This window comes from Eptatretus burgeri, chromosome 11 (assembly GCF_056783735.1).
Source record: "Eptatretus burgeri isolate ZD-2024b chromosome 11, Ebu_testis_v1, whole genome shotgun sequence".
NCBI classification, from domain to species: Eukaryota; Metazoa; Chordata; class Myxini; order Myxiniformes; family Myxinidae; genus Eptatretus; species Eptatretus burgeri.
This window is the reverse complement of record NC_140971.1, coordinates 98105805-98122351: the sequence shown is the minus strand read 5'-3', so window position 1 is coordinate 98122351 and position 16547 is coordinate 98105805. Positions and strand designations below refer to the sequence as shown.

Here is a 16547-nt window from a genome sequence, read left to right as displayed (position 1 = left end):
GTGCTAGCTCTTTCTTGTGCGCTGTTAGAATCTCGACCCTCATGGAAGCGTGGTGCTGTTTCCAACAGGTGGATCCATTCCCGATGGCGAGGCGAGATTGACCTGAGTATAAGTCTTTGTTACTGGGCTTGTGTGAGACCACGCAAACTTTTTGCTTTCATACCGAAGGATCCATAAGAAAATGGCGGCAGACACTGCATGAGCCTGTTTCGATGGTTGGGAAAGCTGGCTTGCCATGTTGTTTTCCGTTTATCTTTGTGAAACAGAGAAGGTGGTGAATTTGGGTGAGCAAGCAACAAGTACAAAGTTCACATAGGTTCCAACAATGCCTTCAGGTAGAGAGCCCGACACAGCTTTCATTTTCTTTGGGGTTGGTAGAGATGAGCAGTTCTGTTACTTTGTGCCACTCCTTGCTTAAGAAGCTCATACGTGTAGTCGATTTCACTTTTGGTAGTTTTCTTCAGGATATGTTTCTTCCAATTCAGTATGGTTGTTCTCAACCTCTTGTTTTTAATCGCTGGTAGTCTGACAGGTGGAAGCTGATTTCCATTGTCATGAGTATACATTGATGGTGAACTTGTTTGCCTTCCTTCACATGGAAAACAAAACAAAACAAATTGTTCCAGTTAGAATTGTGCAATTTCAAATTACCTGAGGTATGATAACACTGTTCAAGCCCCCCTTCTAAAATCAATTTTCTAACCTATGGTTGGCCTTGGTTGTAGCATCAGAAAGGGTCGCAAACGGCGGTGCGACCGTGGACCAAGATGCACCGGCGTTGATGCACCCCTCGTGAGTTTTCGGAGATTCAAATAAGCACTTAGAGTCTCTAATGGATGCTGAAGTGCTCGGTGAGCTGCATAGTACTTGTACCTTTCCATGTGGATCGGAAGGCCTGCATTCCACGTCACTTATTTATGCAACCACAGGTAGTTGTGTGTGCAATAAATACATGTTGGAGATATTCCGGCATACCCTGACATCGTCACGGAAAGTCTATCAATTTAGCATTCAAAAAAGATTTCTGAGCTCCACTTTGTGTTGCCGATAGCGTCATGCTCGTCGTCCTCCATAATTCGTTTTTCATTTGATTCATTCATTGCATTCCATTGATTGATGTCGTTGAAATGGCTTTGAAGCATATGCACCCATCCCGGAGCCTTTTTTTTGTTTTTTTTTTGACCGGCTTATTCACTGCACTTTTGGTTGACCCTTCCGTTATCGCACGCACCGTGTGGAGGAAGCCGTGCAGCCGAGAAGACAGCTCACCGGTGCGGATAAGATTGTCGCCTTTTTGTTTTTTCTCAAAGGTTCATATTGCATGCAATTTTGTTTCTAGTTTATACTTTTGTACGGTGTTTGATAGTGCAGGATATTTGTACTCGGACGTGGCTGATGTTTTTTTTTTTGTTTGTTTGTTTTCCTTCTGATACTTGCATTGGCCAAATGTAATAAATTGCACTGTTGGGGGGCAGGGAGCAGAAAATGTACTTTTTGAATCATCTTTTTGTGTGTTTGGGGTTGGGGGGAAGGGGTTGCGGGGTTTGTACAATTTACACGAGTTTTCTATGATGTAGTTCAATCTGCCATGAGTTGGTGGAAGAAAATTGTTTTTTATTCATCTTCATGAAAGGACAGGCTGGTTACCAAAATGAAAGGTTGCTCTTTATGCATCTTTGTCCCAACGTTAATGATTATGATGTTCCTAAAAACATGGAAAGTTCTTGCTTTAAAGAATTAACACTTCATTACCTCTGCCCATCTAAGGTGGACGGAAGTTATGTTCTCACCACTGTCTTTCTTTTCGTTTGTTTGTTACTTGCAAAATCGAGGATTTTTAGCTCACCTGGAGCGTAGTTACGGGGAGATTATGGGATGGCGCTCTGTCCATCCACAAACACTTGCAACTTCTTCTTAGAAACTACAAACACAATTTTGATGAAACTTGACCACAACCTTCATCATCAGTGATGTTCCAAAGTTTGTTCACGGCATAAAAAAAATAAATTGGGGTTCACTGGATATGGTTGCCCTCCCAAAATATGTATTGGCTTTCTTCTCTGAAACCACACACACACACACACACAATTTTGATGAAACTTGGACCAAAACCTTCATCACCGCTGAGGTACCAAAGTTTATTTACTGCATTAAAAAATATATCCATAGTAGTCTGTCTGCCAAACTGGAAATTTTACCCTAACCTCAAAGTCTCTGATAAAGTTTTTTGTCTCTGTGAATTATTGTAGTATAGGGTTGAAGTTAACATCCCAGGGTGGGTGTGAAACTCACCCTTGGGTAATTTGAAAAATCCAAGATGGCGGCCAAAATGGCTTCTGCTTATAGAAACGCTACTATAGTGCCCTCAAATTATGCTAGAGAAGCATGTGATGCATCAAAATAGGGGTTTCAATAGGTGAGAAACCCAAATTTATGTACTAGAAACTGGTATGTTTAATAATTTTTCCATAAATGTACATAATAATGACCTGAGTACCAGTTTAGTAACGTCGGAGAACAGCATCTTAGTTCGTTTATGACATGAAATGTGGTTTTATGATACAACATGTTAACAAAACTTAAAAGTAATTACTCCTGCAATTGTTATTCAAAACTACTTTCAGAAAAGATTTCAAAATTTACAAATACCACTTTTTGAAAACTACATACACAAATTTACAAATAAGAGGCAAGCCGATAATGACAAAGTTGAACCAGAATGTCACACTATTACATTCATTATAATCACATACCTTTGCAAACCATACTAATTATTAAAGTAACATAATCACAATATCTATGTTAAAACAATAATTTCAATCATGTCCTGATTATAATCTTTTAACCTGTTGCAATATATGCTCATAAAATATGGTTACTATATGCAGTCATTTGAAATACGGTAACAATTCAATGATTTGAACAATCAGACAGTCGAACAAAATACTGAACACACTCGTACAAATAAACATGCTTCTCAATATTCATCATCAGAGTCATTTTCCACCATTGCATCATTTATCCTGGTGTGATGATTCCAGCATTCATCGTCTCCTTCGCAATGGCAAAACACTGTGCAAGTCATGCCTGAACTGCAGCAGCTGCATCTGCGCGTGTTGCATGGTTTTTCCCCCTTGCAGGAGCATTGGATGACCTTGAGCAGAGCATCAGGAGCCTGTGCAGTGTTGGAGGAAGCATGACTGCACTCAGAGATCCATCCTCCATGTACCACCCATGGGCTGCTGGGTCAAGTGCTGGTGGGTTTGGCTCCAAGGAGTTCCTCCAGACTGCAACCTGGATGTGAGCCCGGGCCACATTCTGACAGAGGGCTTCATCGGTTGGGGGTAGAGACTGGAGCTTGGGAGCATTGGCGATGTTCTTGCTCACCTTCTTCATCCACAGTTTGTACCTAGCATCATTTGCTGAATCAGTGTCCTCCTCACCATAGCATGCAAGGACGAAGCATGTGCATTGTTTGACTACATCTTTCAGCTCAACTGTGATGTCACCAAGTAAACTGAGGGAATGCTTTTGGCTCCTTAGAACTCTTGAGGGCAACTCCCTTTCCAATTCAGAAGTATGGTGCCACTGTCACATCCTGACAAACCATGCATTGGAAGATCTTCCATAATCTCTTCATTATTGGCTACAGATGCATTGATGTCAATCACTGACCGACCCCTGATTGGTGAGACCATCCACACCTGTGAAGTGATCTTCCCAAGATGACGGAAGTGGCACAGCAAGACAAAGATGTCTGTGTCGTCTGCCACCACTATGACTGACTGTGGTTTGACAACTGCCAGCTGACATCATCAGAGAACCTTTCCTTCACCTTCTCAATGACACTTGAGCATGACAATGACCTCACACTACAACTGCTTTAAACATCATATAATTCAACTGAATTCCATAGACTGTCCTTGTTCTCCAGCATGAAGCTGAAGACAGCCTGGAGTCCTGGATCAACCACATCAGTTTCTGATTTTCTTCCTGTTGGTTGGATGTTTCGGAGGGCCATGAACTTGCACATACAGTCCCTGTGATATCTGGCATCTACAGCATGTAGATCCAGGGCCCCCTCCAGCCGAAGCCTGACCTGAATGGCCTATTCATAATTACGTACTCTGCATCTTTCAAGCAAAAAGTCTTTGTAGGGCTTTTTATCATGCTCGGAGTATGTGGAGCGGTAGAGGAAGGCAGGTCTCCATCTCCCAGGGTGCTTTGGGTCCTTTTCAAGGTCACAAATCTCTCCACAATACAGACAATGTTCTCTAAGATTGAATTGAACACAAGACTTTCGTAGTTTTCTTGGGGGTTGTTCTGGAACAATCTGTAATTCATATTTTGCCACATTTGACTCTGAAGTATACCTGGAGACACATTTTTTGTGATAGAAAATTGTCAAGTTTGGATTTGCTGATAGCTCTCCATGCAATTTGATGTGCAAGTCATCTCCATATTTCTGACTTGCATCTGTAATTGACAAGATTCTCTCAGGTCCACTGTTTTTCTGCAGAGCCTTTGATTCCTGTTCACAATCTTGTCCATACTTGAATTTGAACACACATTCTCCACACATTGTTCATTCATGGTACACGTACACGACAAATTATCTACATCTACGAAGCACCACCACCACCACTACCACCACCAGAAGTACCTGTAAATAAACATGTTGAATTAAGTTTTGGAAAGCAGATCTGTCACATATTACCACAAAATTTGGCATATATATATATATATATATATATATATATATATATATATATATATATATATATATATGTATATGTATGTATGTATATGTATATATATATTCAAAATTCTGAAGCACTTACGTCTCTGCTCACACGTCAAAACTTGAAGCCTTTGTTCTTATCTACAGACACACATGCACATACATCTACTTCTAAAAAGCACCATCACCACCACCATCATGCAGAAAGACCTGAAAAAATTGTTCTCTGTTACAAAATCAGTTTTGAAAATCGTGAAGCAGTTGGATTTCCACAATTCAGATAATTTTCAGCAAAACAGCGTAAAAGTGCCCTGACTGATGCAGTGCTTGCTTGACACATATTATGCCTGTAAATAGCAGGAAATCTCTCTTTCTGCAACAAATTACAAAGAAGAAACTGGGCTTATGTAGGCCTACTATAATATATGTAGTTGCTGTCATGTTAGTGAAGTCATATGACATTTTGTGTTGGACACCATGGGCCTCTCCGCGCAAGTATTTTCTTCCTGACATCGCCAATAACTCAAACAATAACAAATACCCAGTTTTCTCGGCTAAATTTCTGAATTGAGCATCCTCTAAAACCCCTATTTTGATGTACTAGTACGGGCCCGTAGGGGTGGGCCCGTAGGTGCGTGCCCGTACGTGAGTGCCAGTATGTGCAGCCCTCTCTCTCGCCCCCTTTCTCTCGCCCCCCCTCTCTCTCACCCCCTCTCTCGCCCCCTCTCTCTCCCCCTCTCTTGCCCCGCCTCTGTCCCTCGAGTCTCGCCCTTCCTCTCTCCCCCCTCCTCTCTCACCCCTCTCTCTCGCCCCCACTCTCATCCCCCTCTCTTGCAGATATTGGTCAACAGATAAATGGCCGTAACTTGGGAACTGCTCGTCCGATTAATATCAAACCTTGAAAAGGCACATCCACGGGTCCCCAGCAATAATCCCTGGCAAGTTTCAATCAGATCGGACCGTCAATTGTGCAAAAAAAAAAAAAAACATTATTGTGACATCATTCGTGATGTCATAGCACCGTGTCTTGTCATTGGTCGACAGATAAATGGCCGTAACTTGGGAACCGCTTGTCCGATCGATATCAAACCTCGAAAAGGCACATCTGCGGGTCCCCGGGAATATTCCTGGCAAGTTTCAATGAGATCGGACCGGCGGTCGTCGAGAAACGGCGGTCGCAGACAGACAGACAGACACAGAGATTGCTGGAATTATAGATAGACTAGTACGGGCCCGTAGGTGAGTGCCAGTATGTGCAGCCCTCTCTCGCCCCCCCCACTCTCACCCCCTCTCTCGCCCCCTCTCTCTCACCTCCTCTCTCGCCCCCCCTCTCTTCCTCCCCTCTATCCCCCCTAGTCTCGCCCTTCCTCTCCCGTCCCCCTCTCTTCCCCCTCGATCCCCCCTAGTCTCGCCCTTCCTTTCTCCCCCCTCCTCTCTCGCCCCCACTCTCATCCTCTCTCTCTCGCCCCCCTCTCTCTCCCCTCCTCTCTTCCCCCTCTATTCCCCTTAGTTTCACCCTTCCTCTCTCGCCCCCACTCTCACCCCCTCTCTTCCCCCTCTATCCCCCTCTATCCCCCCTAGACTCGCCCCTCCTCCCTCCCCCTCTCTCCCCCCTCTATCCCCACCTAGTCTCGCCCTTCCTCACCCCCTCCTCTCTCGCCCCCACTCTCATCCCCCTCTCTCGCCCCCCCCTTTTCCCTAAAACCGTTAGCTTCAGAATACGATAACCAGGCTCATCGTTTAACCATATGACTCCTATCCTCGAACATATCATTAGCTTCCAGTCCATCCATCCATTGGGACCATACTCTGTGCAGAGCATTGGTGCTGCCTAAGCAGTCTCCTTGGCTATTGGGCACAATCCTGGACGGGTCACCACTCCGACACAGGATACCAGCAAGCTGGCACTCATTTTGCTGACCTCGGAAGGATGACAGGCAGAGTCAACCCCACCTGTATTAATTCAACAGCTGAGCAGGATTTGAACTCGGGATCCTCGGATCCCAAGCTCGCCACCCTAACCTTCAAGACTATGGGAATCTCTCGTGATGAAGCCTAGTCGATGAGCCTATCACTTTCTCATCGCTGACATGTCTGTGATCGGTGGTCTGTCGTCTCCAGTCTCCTTTCTGGTCTTGCACCCTCTGCTCTTTCCATGCTTTGTCTCCCCAGGTTTCTGTAGGCCACATAGTCTACCATCAATCCCCCTTCTGGTGAAACTACCTAAACTATAATCACTGCTCAACTCCATTCATTCGTTCCTCTTTTTTCCCTCCTGTGGAATCAACTTTCACATTCACTTCAATCTATTCTTCCCTCCAGGTCTTCAAAACAGCTGTTCAACACCATCTCAGATCGTCCCCAATCCAAATCCATGATATTTTCTCCCCTCATTAGTCCCCCAAGCCCACCACCTTCCAAATTTCCAGTTTTTCCTTATGTATCCATCTTGTCCACCCCATGTGTCCTCCCCTACCTAGCTGAGATGATGGTGAACAGCTCTCTTGAAGACCTGGATGGAAGAATAAGAATGAAGAGGATGTGGAACTTGGTTCCACAGATTGTGTGGTGAATTGAAGGTCGTGACGTGTGATCACATGTTGCACGGCTCGAGCACGGAATAGATAAAGCTAAGGTTCCGCTCGGTCGGGGGGATTGTCCCAGGGGCATTGTCGTTTACGGCGGCGGTTCACTTGGTGCTCGTTGAATGAAGTGGCTTCAATCAAATGGAATAAAGCCTACACTCTGAAGGTTCTTCTCTCGTTTTCATTTCAATTTATTCCATTTGGTTTTCTCGGCTCTCTCAACCAACGATGAACAAGATCTACAAACTAGAGAGGTTCGACGCAGACCCAAACGCGACTGACTCAGAAATGAAATGGTCGCATTGGTTCCGTTCCTTCTCACACTATCTGACCATCATCGAAGAGGGAGCCGACAAATTGGCCGCCCTTGTGAATCATGTCTCGCCCAGCGTATACAGGCTCTTCTCGGAGTGTGACACCTACGAAGCAGCGATCGACGTGCTGCAGGCGCTCTACGTGAAGCGCAAGAACGAGGTATACATACGACATCTTCTCAACACACGCAAGCAAGCAGCCGGGGAGACAATCGATCAGTTCCTGCAAGCTCTGAAACAGCTGGGAAAAGACAGCAGCTTCCGGGCCGTAAACGCCGAGGAACACCGAAATGAAGCGACCCGGGAGGAATTTATCCAAGGACTCAGATCAGCCCACATACGGCAACGCTTACTAGAGAAAGCGCAACCCACTCTTGAAAAGGTAGTCGATCAGGCTCGAGCGATGGATACGGCTCAGCAGCAATCTGAGTCATTTGGGACACCGATGCTGCTAATGAACGCCGCTACGGTGGAAACTCAAGGAACCCCACAGACACAGACACAGCCTGACACAGGGGATGGAGAAAAACCTGAGGAGTCGGATACCCAGACCTCATCAAACTCCTCAGCAACTACTCCGGTTGGTAAATGCTTCTTTTGTGGGTACAAAAGACACCCTGCCACAAATGCCCCGCCAGAGATGCCACATGCATGAATTGTGACAAGAAAGGGCATTATGCCAGGGTATGTAAATCTACTCTAAGGAGAAATAAACCCACTTCTGCGGCTCTACTCACAAAAGAAACTAACTGCAGCCTCACCGGGGAATCTATCCAAGGCTATCATCAACGTACGAATTAACGGGCATATGGCTGAGGCTCTGATTGATACCGGTAGCTCTGAAAGTTTCGTCAACAGCTCGCTAGTGAAGGGCAGGAAATGGAAGATCCACCCGACAGACAATACGGTATGCATGGCCGCCACATCACTACAGTCCCGCGTACGAGGGTACTGCAATGTTGAATTGGACGTAAAAGGATACACGCATCGGGATGTAAGGGTACTGGTGCTTCGTGGTTTATGCGCAGACGTAATTCTGGGTCATAATGTCCTCAAGCAGCACACGAGCGTCGAAATACCCTTTGGAGGAAGCAAACCTCGTCTAATTTTAAATGCTTTGACCACCGCAGAGGTAACGTCCCCCCAGCTGTTTGCTAACTTGTCGCCGGTCTGTAAACCGATAGCGATCAAATCGCGGCGATATACCACTGCTGATATGAACTTCATCACTTCAGAGACCAAGCGATTACTGGAAGAAGGAATTATAGAACCGAGCGATTCGCCATGGCGCGCACAGGTGTTGGTCACCGCCAATCAGAATCATAAGAAACGAATGGTTGTCGATTATTCCCAAACGGTCAATCGTTTCACCCAACTCGATGCCTACCCTTTGCCGCGCATAGACGAGATGGTCGAACGCGTGGCCAATTATAAGATATTCAGCACCATCGATTTGCGAAGCGCCTATCATCAAATTCCCATCCGAGAGGAAGACAAACCTTACACCGCATTCCAGGCAGGTAGACGCCTCTACCAATTCAGGAGGATTCCGTTCGGTGTCACGAATGGAGTAGCTTGCTTCCAACGGGTTATGGACGACATCATCTCAGATGAAAACCTCAAAGACACTTTTGTTTACGTGGACAATGTCACAGTGTGCGGTAGGGATCAGGGGGAACATGACATGAATCTGGACAGATTCTTGAGCATTGCTAGAAAATATAATCTGACTCTCAACTACGAGAAATGCGTATTCTCGGCAAGGTCAATTGACCTTCTCGGCTACACGATAGCCGACGGCACGATTAAGCCTGATCCTGAACGATTGCGCCCACTTCGTGAGCTACCCCCACCTCAGGACCTGCAGACAATGCGCCGGGTGATCGGCATGTTCGCTTACTATGCGAGATGGATTTCGCAATACTCCGAGAAAATACATCCCCTAGTGCATTGCAAAAACTTTCCACCAGATGCCGCTGTCGTAAAAGCTTTCCACAGCCTCAAAGATGATATCAGTAATTCCGTGGTATTATCGATCGATAGCTCGGTGCCCTTCATGGTGGAAACAGATGCTTCTGATCACGCGATAGCTGCTACGCTTAATCAGTCTGGGCGACCCGTCGCGTTCTTCTCGAGAACTCTCTCTGGAAGCGAGCAGAGACACTCGGCAATAGAGAAGGAAGCGTACGCCATTGTCGAAGCCCTACGTAAATGGAGACACTATTTACTGGGAAACCATTCCACGCTCGTTACGGACCAACGATCCGTGGCATTCATGTTTGATGGGAAAAATAACGGGAAAATTAAGAATGAAAAAATTATGAGATGGCGGATAGACCTAGCCTGCTATAGTTACGACATAGTTTACCGGCCCGGGAGGGAAAACCCTGCTGCAGACACCTTCTCTCGGGTCTACTGTTCGGCGACAATCAGTCGGGCTTTGCAAGACCTCCATGTGTCTCTGTGCCACCCGGGGGTAACCAGAATGGCACGTTTCGTGCGCAGACAAAACCTTCCCTATTCTATTGAAGATATTAAACAAATGAATGCTTCATGCCCTGTTTGTGCTGAACTAAAACCCAGATTCTATGGCGCGGCTTCTGGCAGATTGATCAAGGCCACTTCTCCCTTCGAGAGACTAAACATTGACTTCAAAGGGCCCCTGCCGACCGAGACAGACAACAGATACATATTCACTGTTGTTGATGAATATTCAAGGTTCCCTTTCGCATTTCTGTGCTCGGATATGACCTCGGGCACTGTCGTGAAATGTCTGTCTGACCTCTTCGCTATGTTTGGGAAACCTTCGTACATACATTCAGACAGAGGGCCGTGTTTCATGTCGGCCGGGCTAAAACAATTCCTATTAGAGCACGGCATAGCAACTAGTCGAACGACGGGTTACAACCCACGGTAATGGGCAGGTGGAACGATATAATGGAGTTATTTGGAAAGCCGTAACTCTGGCGCTGAAATCGAGAGGACTGGGGCCCGAGCAGTGGGAGGTTACCCTTCTCGACGCTCTGAATTCCATACGCTCTTTGCTCTGCACGTCCACCAATGCAACTCCTCACGAACGAATGTTTACTCACCAGCGGCGTTATGTTGACGGCCAATCGGTGCCCAACTGGCTAACCCATCCCGGAACAGTGTTCATGAAACGCCCGGTACGACAAAGCAAGTATGAACCCATGGTGGAAGAGGTCGAACTCATCGATACTAATCCAGAGTATGCTCATGTCAGGCTCCCGGATGGCAGGGAGACCACTGTGTCGGTTCGCCATTTGGCTCCCTCAGGTACTCCTCCCGCAGGTACACCACCATCTGGCGCTCCTCCCTCTGACATCCCCTCCCCAGGTGTTCCCCCCCCAGGAACTCCACCCGAGAATGGTGGCGATGGAGCTGCCGCGTTCCACCCGAGAGCGATCGGGGAGTCATCCCCGGCACGAGTCGAAGCTCACCAAGAGGATCGGAAGCCTCCCTCAAGTGAAACCGCCATTTACTCCCGGAGAGGTCGACGGATAATACCCCCTCGCCGACTCAATCTGTAAAGGGGATTATCGGCATCCTCGATGCTCATGCTCCTATGTGCTCGTTACATAATATATCGATGCTCATTACCATGCTCCTACAACTCAAAATAATCCTCACTGCTTGGCATGTATGCTTCTGTAGTTTAGATAGTTCGCGTTGCTTGAAATGTATACTCCTGTAGCGCTGAAGTAATCATGGTGCGTTAGTTGGGCCTCTAGTTACATTTTAAAGACGAGGAAAATGTGGTGAATTGAAGGTCGTGACGTGTGATCACATGTTGCACGGCTCGAGCACGGAATAGATAAAGCTAAGGTTCCGCTCGGTCGGGGGGATTGTCCCAGGGGCATTGTCGTTTACGGCGGCGGTTCACTTGGTGCTCGTTGAATGAAGCGGCTTCAATCAAATGGAATAAAGCCTACACTCTGAAGGTTCTTCTCTCGTTTTCATTTCAGATTGGGTGAAAAAAAGGAACAAATGAGTGGAGGTGAGCAGTGATCCTGGATTTCAGTAATTTCACTAGAAGGGGGGTTGGTAGTGGACCATATGTGTATGTCCTGTAGAAACCTGGGGGTGGGGAAGGGGGGCGGTTTCGGTAGTTTCTTTTCTTAAAAAAAAAAAAAAAAAATCATATGTGTACAAAGCATGGAAAGATCAGGGGTTGCAAGACCAGAAAAAAGAGGCGGTAGAGCACAGACCACTGACCAATCTGCGATGGGAAAGCTCATAGACTCAGCTTCATCGCGGGACATTCCAATAGTCTTGAAGGCTTTTGTGTCCACGGCGTCAAGCTGAGCAATATGTGAGGCAGGGGAGCCAGCCCAAAAGGGAGAGCAGTACTCCATTAAGCTGCGGATGAAGGCCTTGCAGGTGGACAGTGAAAGACCATAACAACAGGCAGTCATTAGCATACGTGCACCAAAACCATTCAAATGATGCGCCCTAACCCAATGGACGTTTCACCTCAGCCATCACCATACTCGAACCCCAACGCCACAACATTTCACACATCAGCAAGACTCCTTCGTTATAATCACCACACAATCGAACCTCAACTCAAGCTTGCTTACATTCACCATTGATCCCACAATCACCATGAACCACCACGCCAGAACTCACCACTACGCTACCACTGCCATCACTCAACCACGGTCACCACCTGCCACCGCCTTTTGGGACCGACGTGGAATGGTGGAGCGTGGCACACCATTGACCATGCTCAGGTCTGGACGTACAGACTTTTAGCTTGGAGCGCAGGTGTGCATTCGACTCCATTTGACGTGTCAGAAGCCTTAAAGCTCTGCTCAATTGTGGCCCCCATTACACGTTCGGCAAACGTTCACGGCCGAAGTGTGCGACCAAATACTCAGTACCATGTTAATCACGGAGCTCGACCGTGTGGGAGAGCTCGGAGTGAATGGAGCCATTTCCCCTGCGGAACCCTTACATGGGCGGAGCCAGTGTCATTGTAACCGTCCTCACATGCACCAATGAGGGTGCTGGAAAACATCTATCGCTCTACCTGGTCCACTACCGAACTCCTCCCTGCCAGGGGATTATAAATGTGCAGTGCGTTCCGCACAGCCGGGTTCTGTACATTGTGTTCTTGGTTCTGTACATTCTTGTGCGTTCTTGGTCGGTTTGTGGTTCAAGAGATGGAGCTTTGTCCACGGAGCGGAACGCTGGATGAGCGAGAGGACCATGCGCCAGGCCGAGTGCTGTGACTAGGGCGTTGTTAGTTAGCACTCAGACTTCTTACACTTCACTATTAAGCTATCTTCTCACACGTTCTTTTCTTCCCTTTCCATCTCATCTTTCGTGGACATATGGTACATATGAAAACAGAGCCTCCATCCATCTCAGGTGGCAGCAGGCAATAAAACGGTGAAACGCAACCTATCTCATCCAGGAAATTTGCTTTGTTGAACAGGTGGAAAGAACTCACAAACCAGCAACCTGGAACCAGAAAACCATGTTACTCCTAAACTGCAGAACTCATGACCTTTAAAGTCCACAAATGAAGAGGTTAACATTTTACACATGTTACTTTAATGGCGAGGGTGGCAATGGGACCACGGTGAGAGCATGCTCATTGTTTGATGGGAGGAAGAATTCCAACAAATCTTTGGGTTCCAACACGACAATGATGGTTTTGAGGTGTGCTGTAACTTTCAAAACCATGTAAATGCTTTAGATTATCAGAAACCAAGTAAGAACACCGAGAAGAACGTTTGTTTTCCTCTACCAGACATCATCTTTCTTCCCTTGTAAATCTTCTTGCTCCTCAACATATTCAGGCCTGTTTTTACCTTTGTCTTTTGTTGTACAATCGGTCATTCTTATTAAGCCGGTATACATGTTTTGCCATTTTTACTGCCCTGATTGTCATGAGAGGTTAAAAACAAAAGTATTGTTCTGGAGAGTCGATCATGACAACTTTTGAGATTAATTTGGTGATGCTCGTGGTTGTTGAATTTGTATGATGACGCATTGGATATGGTACCGGTGAACTTCCAAATCAAACTGAATTCGTTAGCCTTTGCCAACTGTATAATAATTGTTCAGCACAAGTTCCTTGGTCCAATGCCAGGTCAACACCGTCGGAGTACTGTCCAATTAGTGGTGGAGCACATTGTCATCCTCGAAATCATAGAAAGAAACTATGGCAACAGACTGGGGTATTTATATTTGACTTTATGATGAAAAAGATTAGCTCTTGCCATGCCAGTGATATTTTGAAAGCGCCTTGCTAATCAGTGACCAAGCTTTTTCTATATATTTGCTCGCTCAGCCCTGCAGTTGGCATTTCCCCCTTCTCTTTCTGCCGTTCCTTTTGTTGCATTGTGTCCTGATCCATTCTCTGTTCTAGCTGTTCCACGAGCCTCGACTTTGTATACAACAAACAAACTCCCAAAATCCAGGCTCACTGCATATACAGTACATCCACTCTTTTGTTCCTTTATTCTCGATTTGTACAATGCTCTCCCAATGGTGATTCATTTCACTCTTTAACCCAAGATTTCAAGTTGGTGATGCACTACCATGTCATGTCATCCCTCATCCCTATCCACAATCGTTTCTACCTCCATTATTCCTATCCAGCAGGTCACTGTCCTCTCTCTCTCTTTCTCTCTTTCTCTGTCTGTCTCTGTCTGTCTGTCTCTCTGTCTCTTTGTCTGTCTCTCTCTCTGTCTGTCTGTCTGTCTCTCTGTCTGTCTGTCTCTCTGTCTGTCTGTCTGTCTGTCTCTCTCTCTCTGTCTCTCTCTCTGTCTGTCTCTCTCTCTGTCTGTCTGTCTCTGTCTGTCTGTGTCTATGTCTCTGTCTCTGTCTCTGTCTCTGTCTCTGTCTCTCTCTCTCTCTCATCAGCTCATTGCATTTTTACCCATTCTTACCTTGGTTTTCTGTAAGCATCAATCTTGTCCATAAGTTTCAATATTTACGAAACCTCTCTAACATCATATTGTGCATGTGCAACATTTCTCTCAAATTTACAAAAGTAGCAGCACAGGTTTTCTCCTGCGATTATTTTTGGTTTATCCCGGATAGGTAAACAAGTCCGCACCGTTGGCACGCGGTCCCGTGCCGGCGACACACGGCCATGTGTGGCCCGCAGGGTTTCATTACACTGAGCAATTACAAATCCTTGGGCCTGAACCTTTGTGGCCATGGTCACTGCGTTCTATATTTGCACCGTAATAGCTTGTGGACCAAATGACGTAAAAAATCTAATATTATCTCATTTTTCCCACCATATTAAATGACCGTTTTGGTTCGTCACTGCGGTGCCGCGTGCTTTTGCAAAATGCCAAGAAAGGAAAGCGGACTTGGAAGTAATTATACAAACCCTTTTACTCGTAAATTGGGAATAAACTTGGAACGTTTGTGTGCTTGGAATAGCATTGACCTTTGGATAAATCTATGAATCATTTCAAGGGACAAGGTACAACTGATGCCTTATGTTGCATCCTTGTTCACCAGATCATATAAAAGGGTTATGAACTATTTTACACGAATTTATGAAAAAGTTTACTTGATGTTCTGATTGTTTCAAACAAAACGTGTGTGGTCTTAGTGACGGGGTTGTGGTTAATTAGAGCAGTAGCTGACAGGGTTTATTTTATTCAATATGAGACGTTTGCTGATTTTCTTTGTACTCAGATATATGTCGAAGTAAAATATTAAGAAGTGATCTCGATGAAATATGTTACGGAGCATGCTGTAGAATATAACGCAAGCCTGGTGTTGGCGCAGTGGTTAGGGCAGCGGCTTGGGATCCAAAAGGTCCTGAGTTCAAGCCCCGTTGGGCCACTGAATTAATACACACCAGGGGGTTGACTCAGCCTGTCATCCTTCCGAGGTCGGCGAAGTGAGTACCAGTATACTGGGCCGGTGTATACCCCGGTTAAAATTGGTGTACCATATCCCTGTGTCGTAAGAGGCGACCAGGGTTGCGTCAGGAAGGGCATCCGGCGTAAAACATGTGCCAAATCACTATGCGGATCATACGGATGATCCGCTGTGGCGACCCCTAACGGGAGCAGCCGAAAGAAGAAGAAGAGGAGCTGTAGAATATAACGCAACAAACTAAAGCCAATTAAATGACAATTCTACAAAAGTCTTTTGCAAACATCTTAAAATTGAATTGTTGGGGGTCCATCACCGCCATTCGGTGTCTGTAACATGATGTTGGGTGTGAACCTCACAGGTACGTGACTCCAGGTGCACCTCAAAGGTACGTGACTTCAAGAGGAAAACTTCAGTTCCACTCAGTCCAAACTTGCAGTGCCGGAATCGGTTCTCTCGGGTCTGCGTTCACTCGGACTTGGACCTATCGAGTAAAACGCACCAAAAATGAGGAATCTACTTCATGATGTCCACTCGATAATCTCTAAATGGCCCATTTTCATTGCTTGGATTTTCAGTGCAACAAGTATTCCCGTTACCTATTAATGTATTAAGTGAGAGATTTGTTTTGGTCATGGACACGTGTAGGAGCTACAACATTTACAAAAAGATAGTCGACAATGGGGATTGTGGTGGGGGGAGGGAAGTTACGTCTTCAAGATCATTGCAATCTCCCACACTGAAGCTTGAGTCGATGGATCTATCACTTTCACATCACAGACAGTTCGGTGATCTCTTTCTTCTACTGCTGCATCAGCCACCATTCTGGTCTTGAACCCTTTGCTCATTCCATGCTGTCTCCCTACCCCTTCCAAGTTTCTGTATCCACAAACGATGATGGTTTCTACAGACTACACACGGTCCACCATCAACCCCTTCTGGTGAAACTGCCTAAATCCAGGATCACTGCTCTCATCCACTCATTTATTCCTCTCTTTTCCCACCTGTGGGACCAACTTCCACATCCTCTTC

The 16547-nt window shown here is 46.1% G+C and overlaps 2 protein-coding genes across 9 annotated transcripts in view; one reads left to right on the top strand and one right to left on the bottom strand.

Moving 5' to 3' along the window:
* LOC147017732 (arrestin domain-containing protein 3-like) overlaps positions 1 to 1490 on the top strand; it is a 45976-nt gene extending 44486 nt beyond the window's left edge. For all 5 annotated transcript variants that reach the window (XM_085847589.1, XM_085847588.1, XM_085847587.1 and 2 more), the window contains one exon: positions 69 to 1490. In XM_085847589.1, coding sequence (XP_085703715.1) covers positions 69 to 101 — 33 coding nt within the window. In that variant the 3' untranslated portion in view covers positions 102 to 1490. The remainder of the gene's footprint in view (positions 1 to 68) is intronic.
* The window catches only part of LOC147017726 (uncharacterized), a 422376-nt gene continuing 407199 nt past the window's right edge, over positions 1371 to 16547 (bottom strand). For 3 of the 4 annotated variants that reach the window (XR_015049613.1, XR_015049614.1, XR_015049612.1), the window contains 3 exons: positions 15875 to 15999; positions 4842 to 4882; positions 1371 to 4663 (listed from right to left, as the gene is read on the bottom strand). Coding sequence is in view for 1 of the 4 variants with exons in the window: in XM_085847591.1 (XP_085703717.1) it covers positions 4879 to 4882 (4 nt within the window). In the remaining 3 variants the exon portion in view is untranslated. The remainder of the gene's footprint in view (positions 4664 to 4841; positions 4883 to 15874; positions 16000 to 16547) is intronic. The other variant, XM_085847591.1, reaches the window with a different exon arrangement.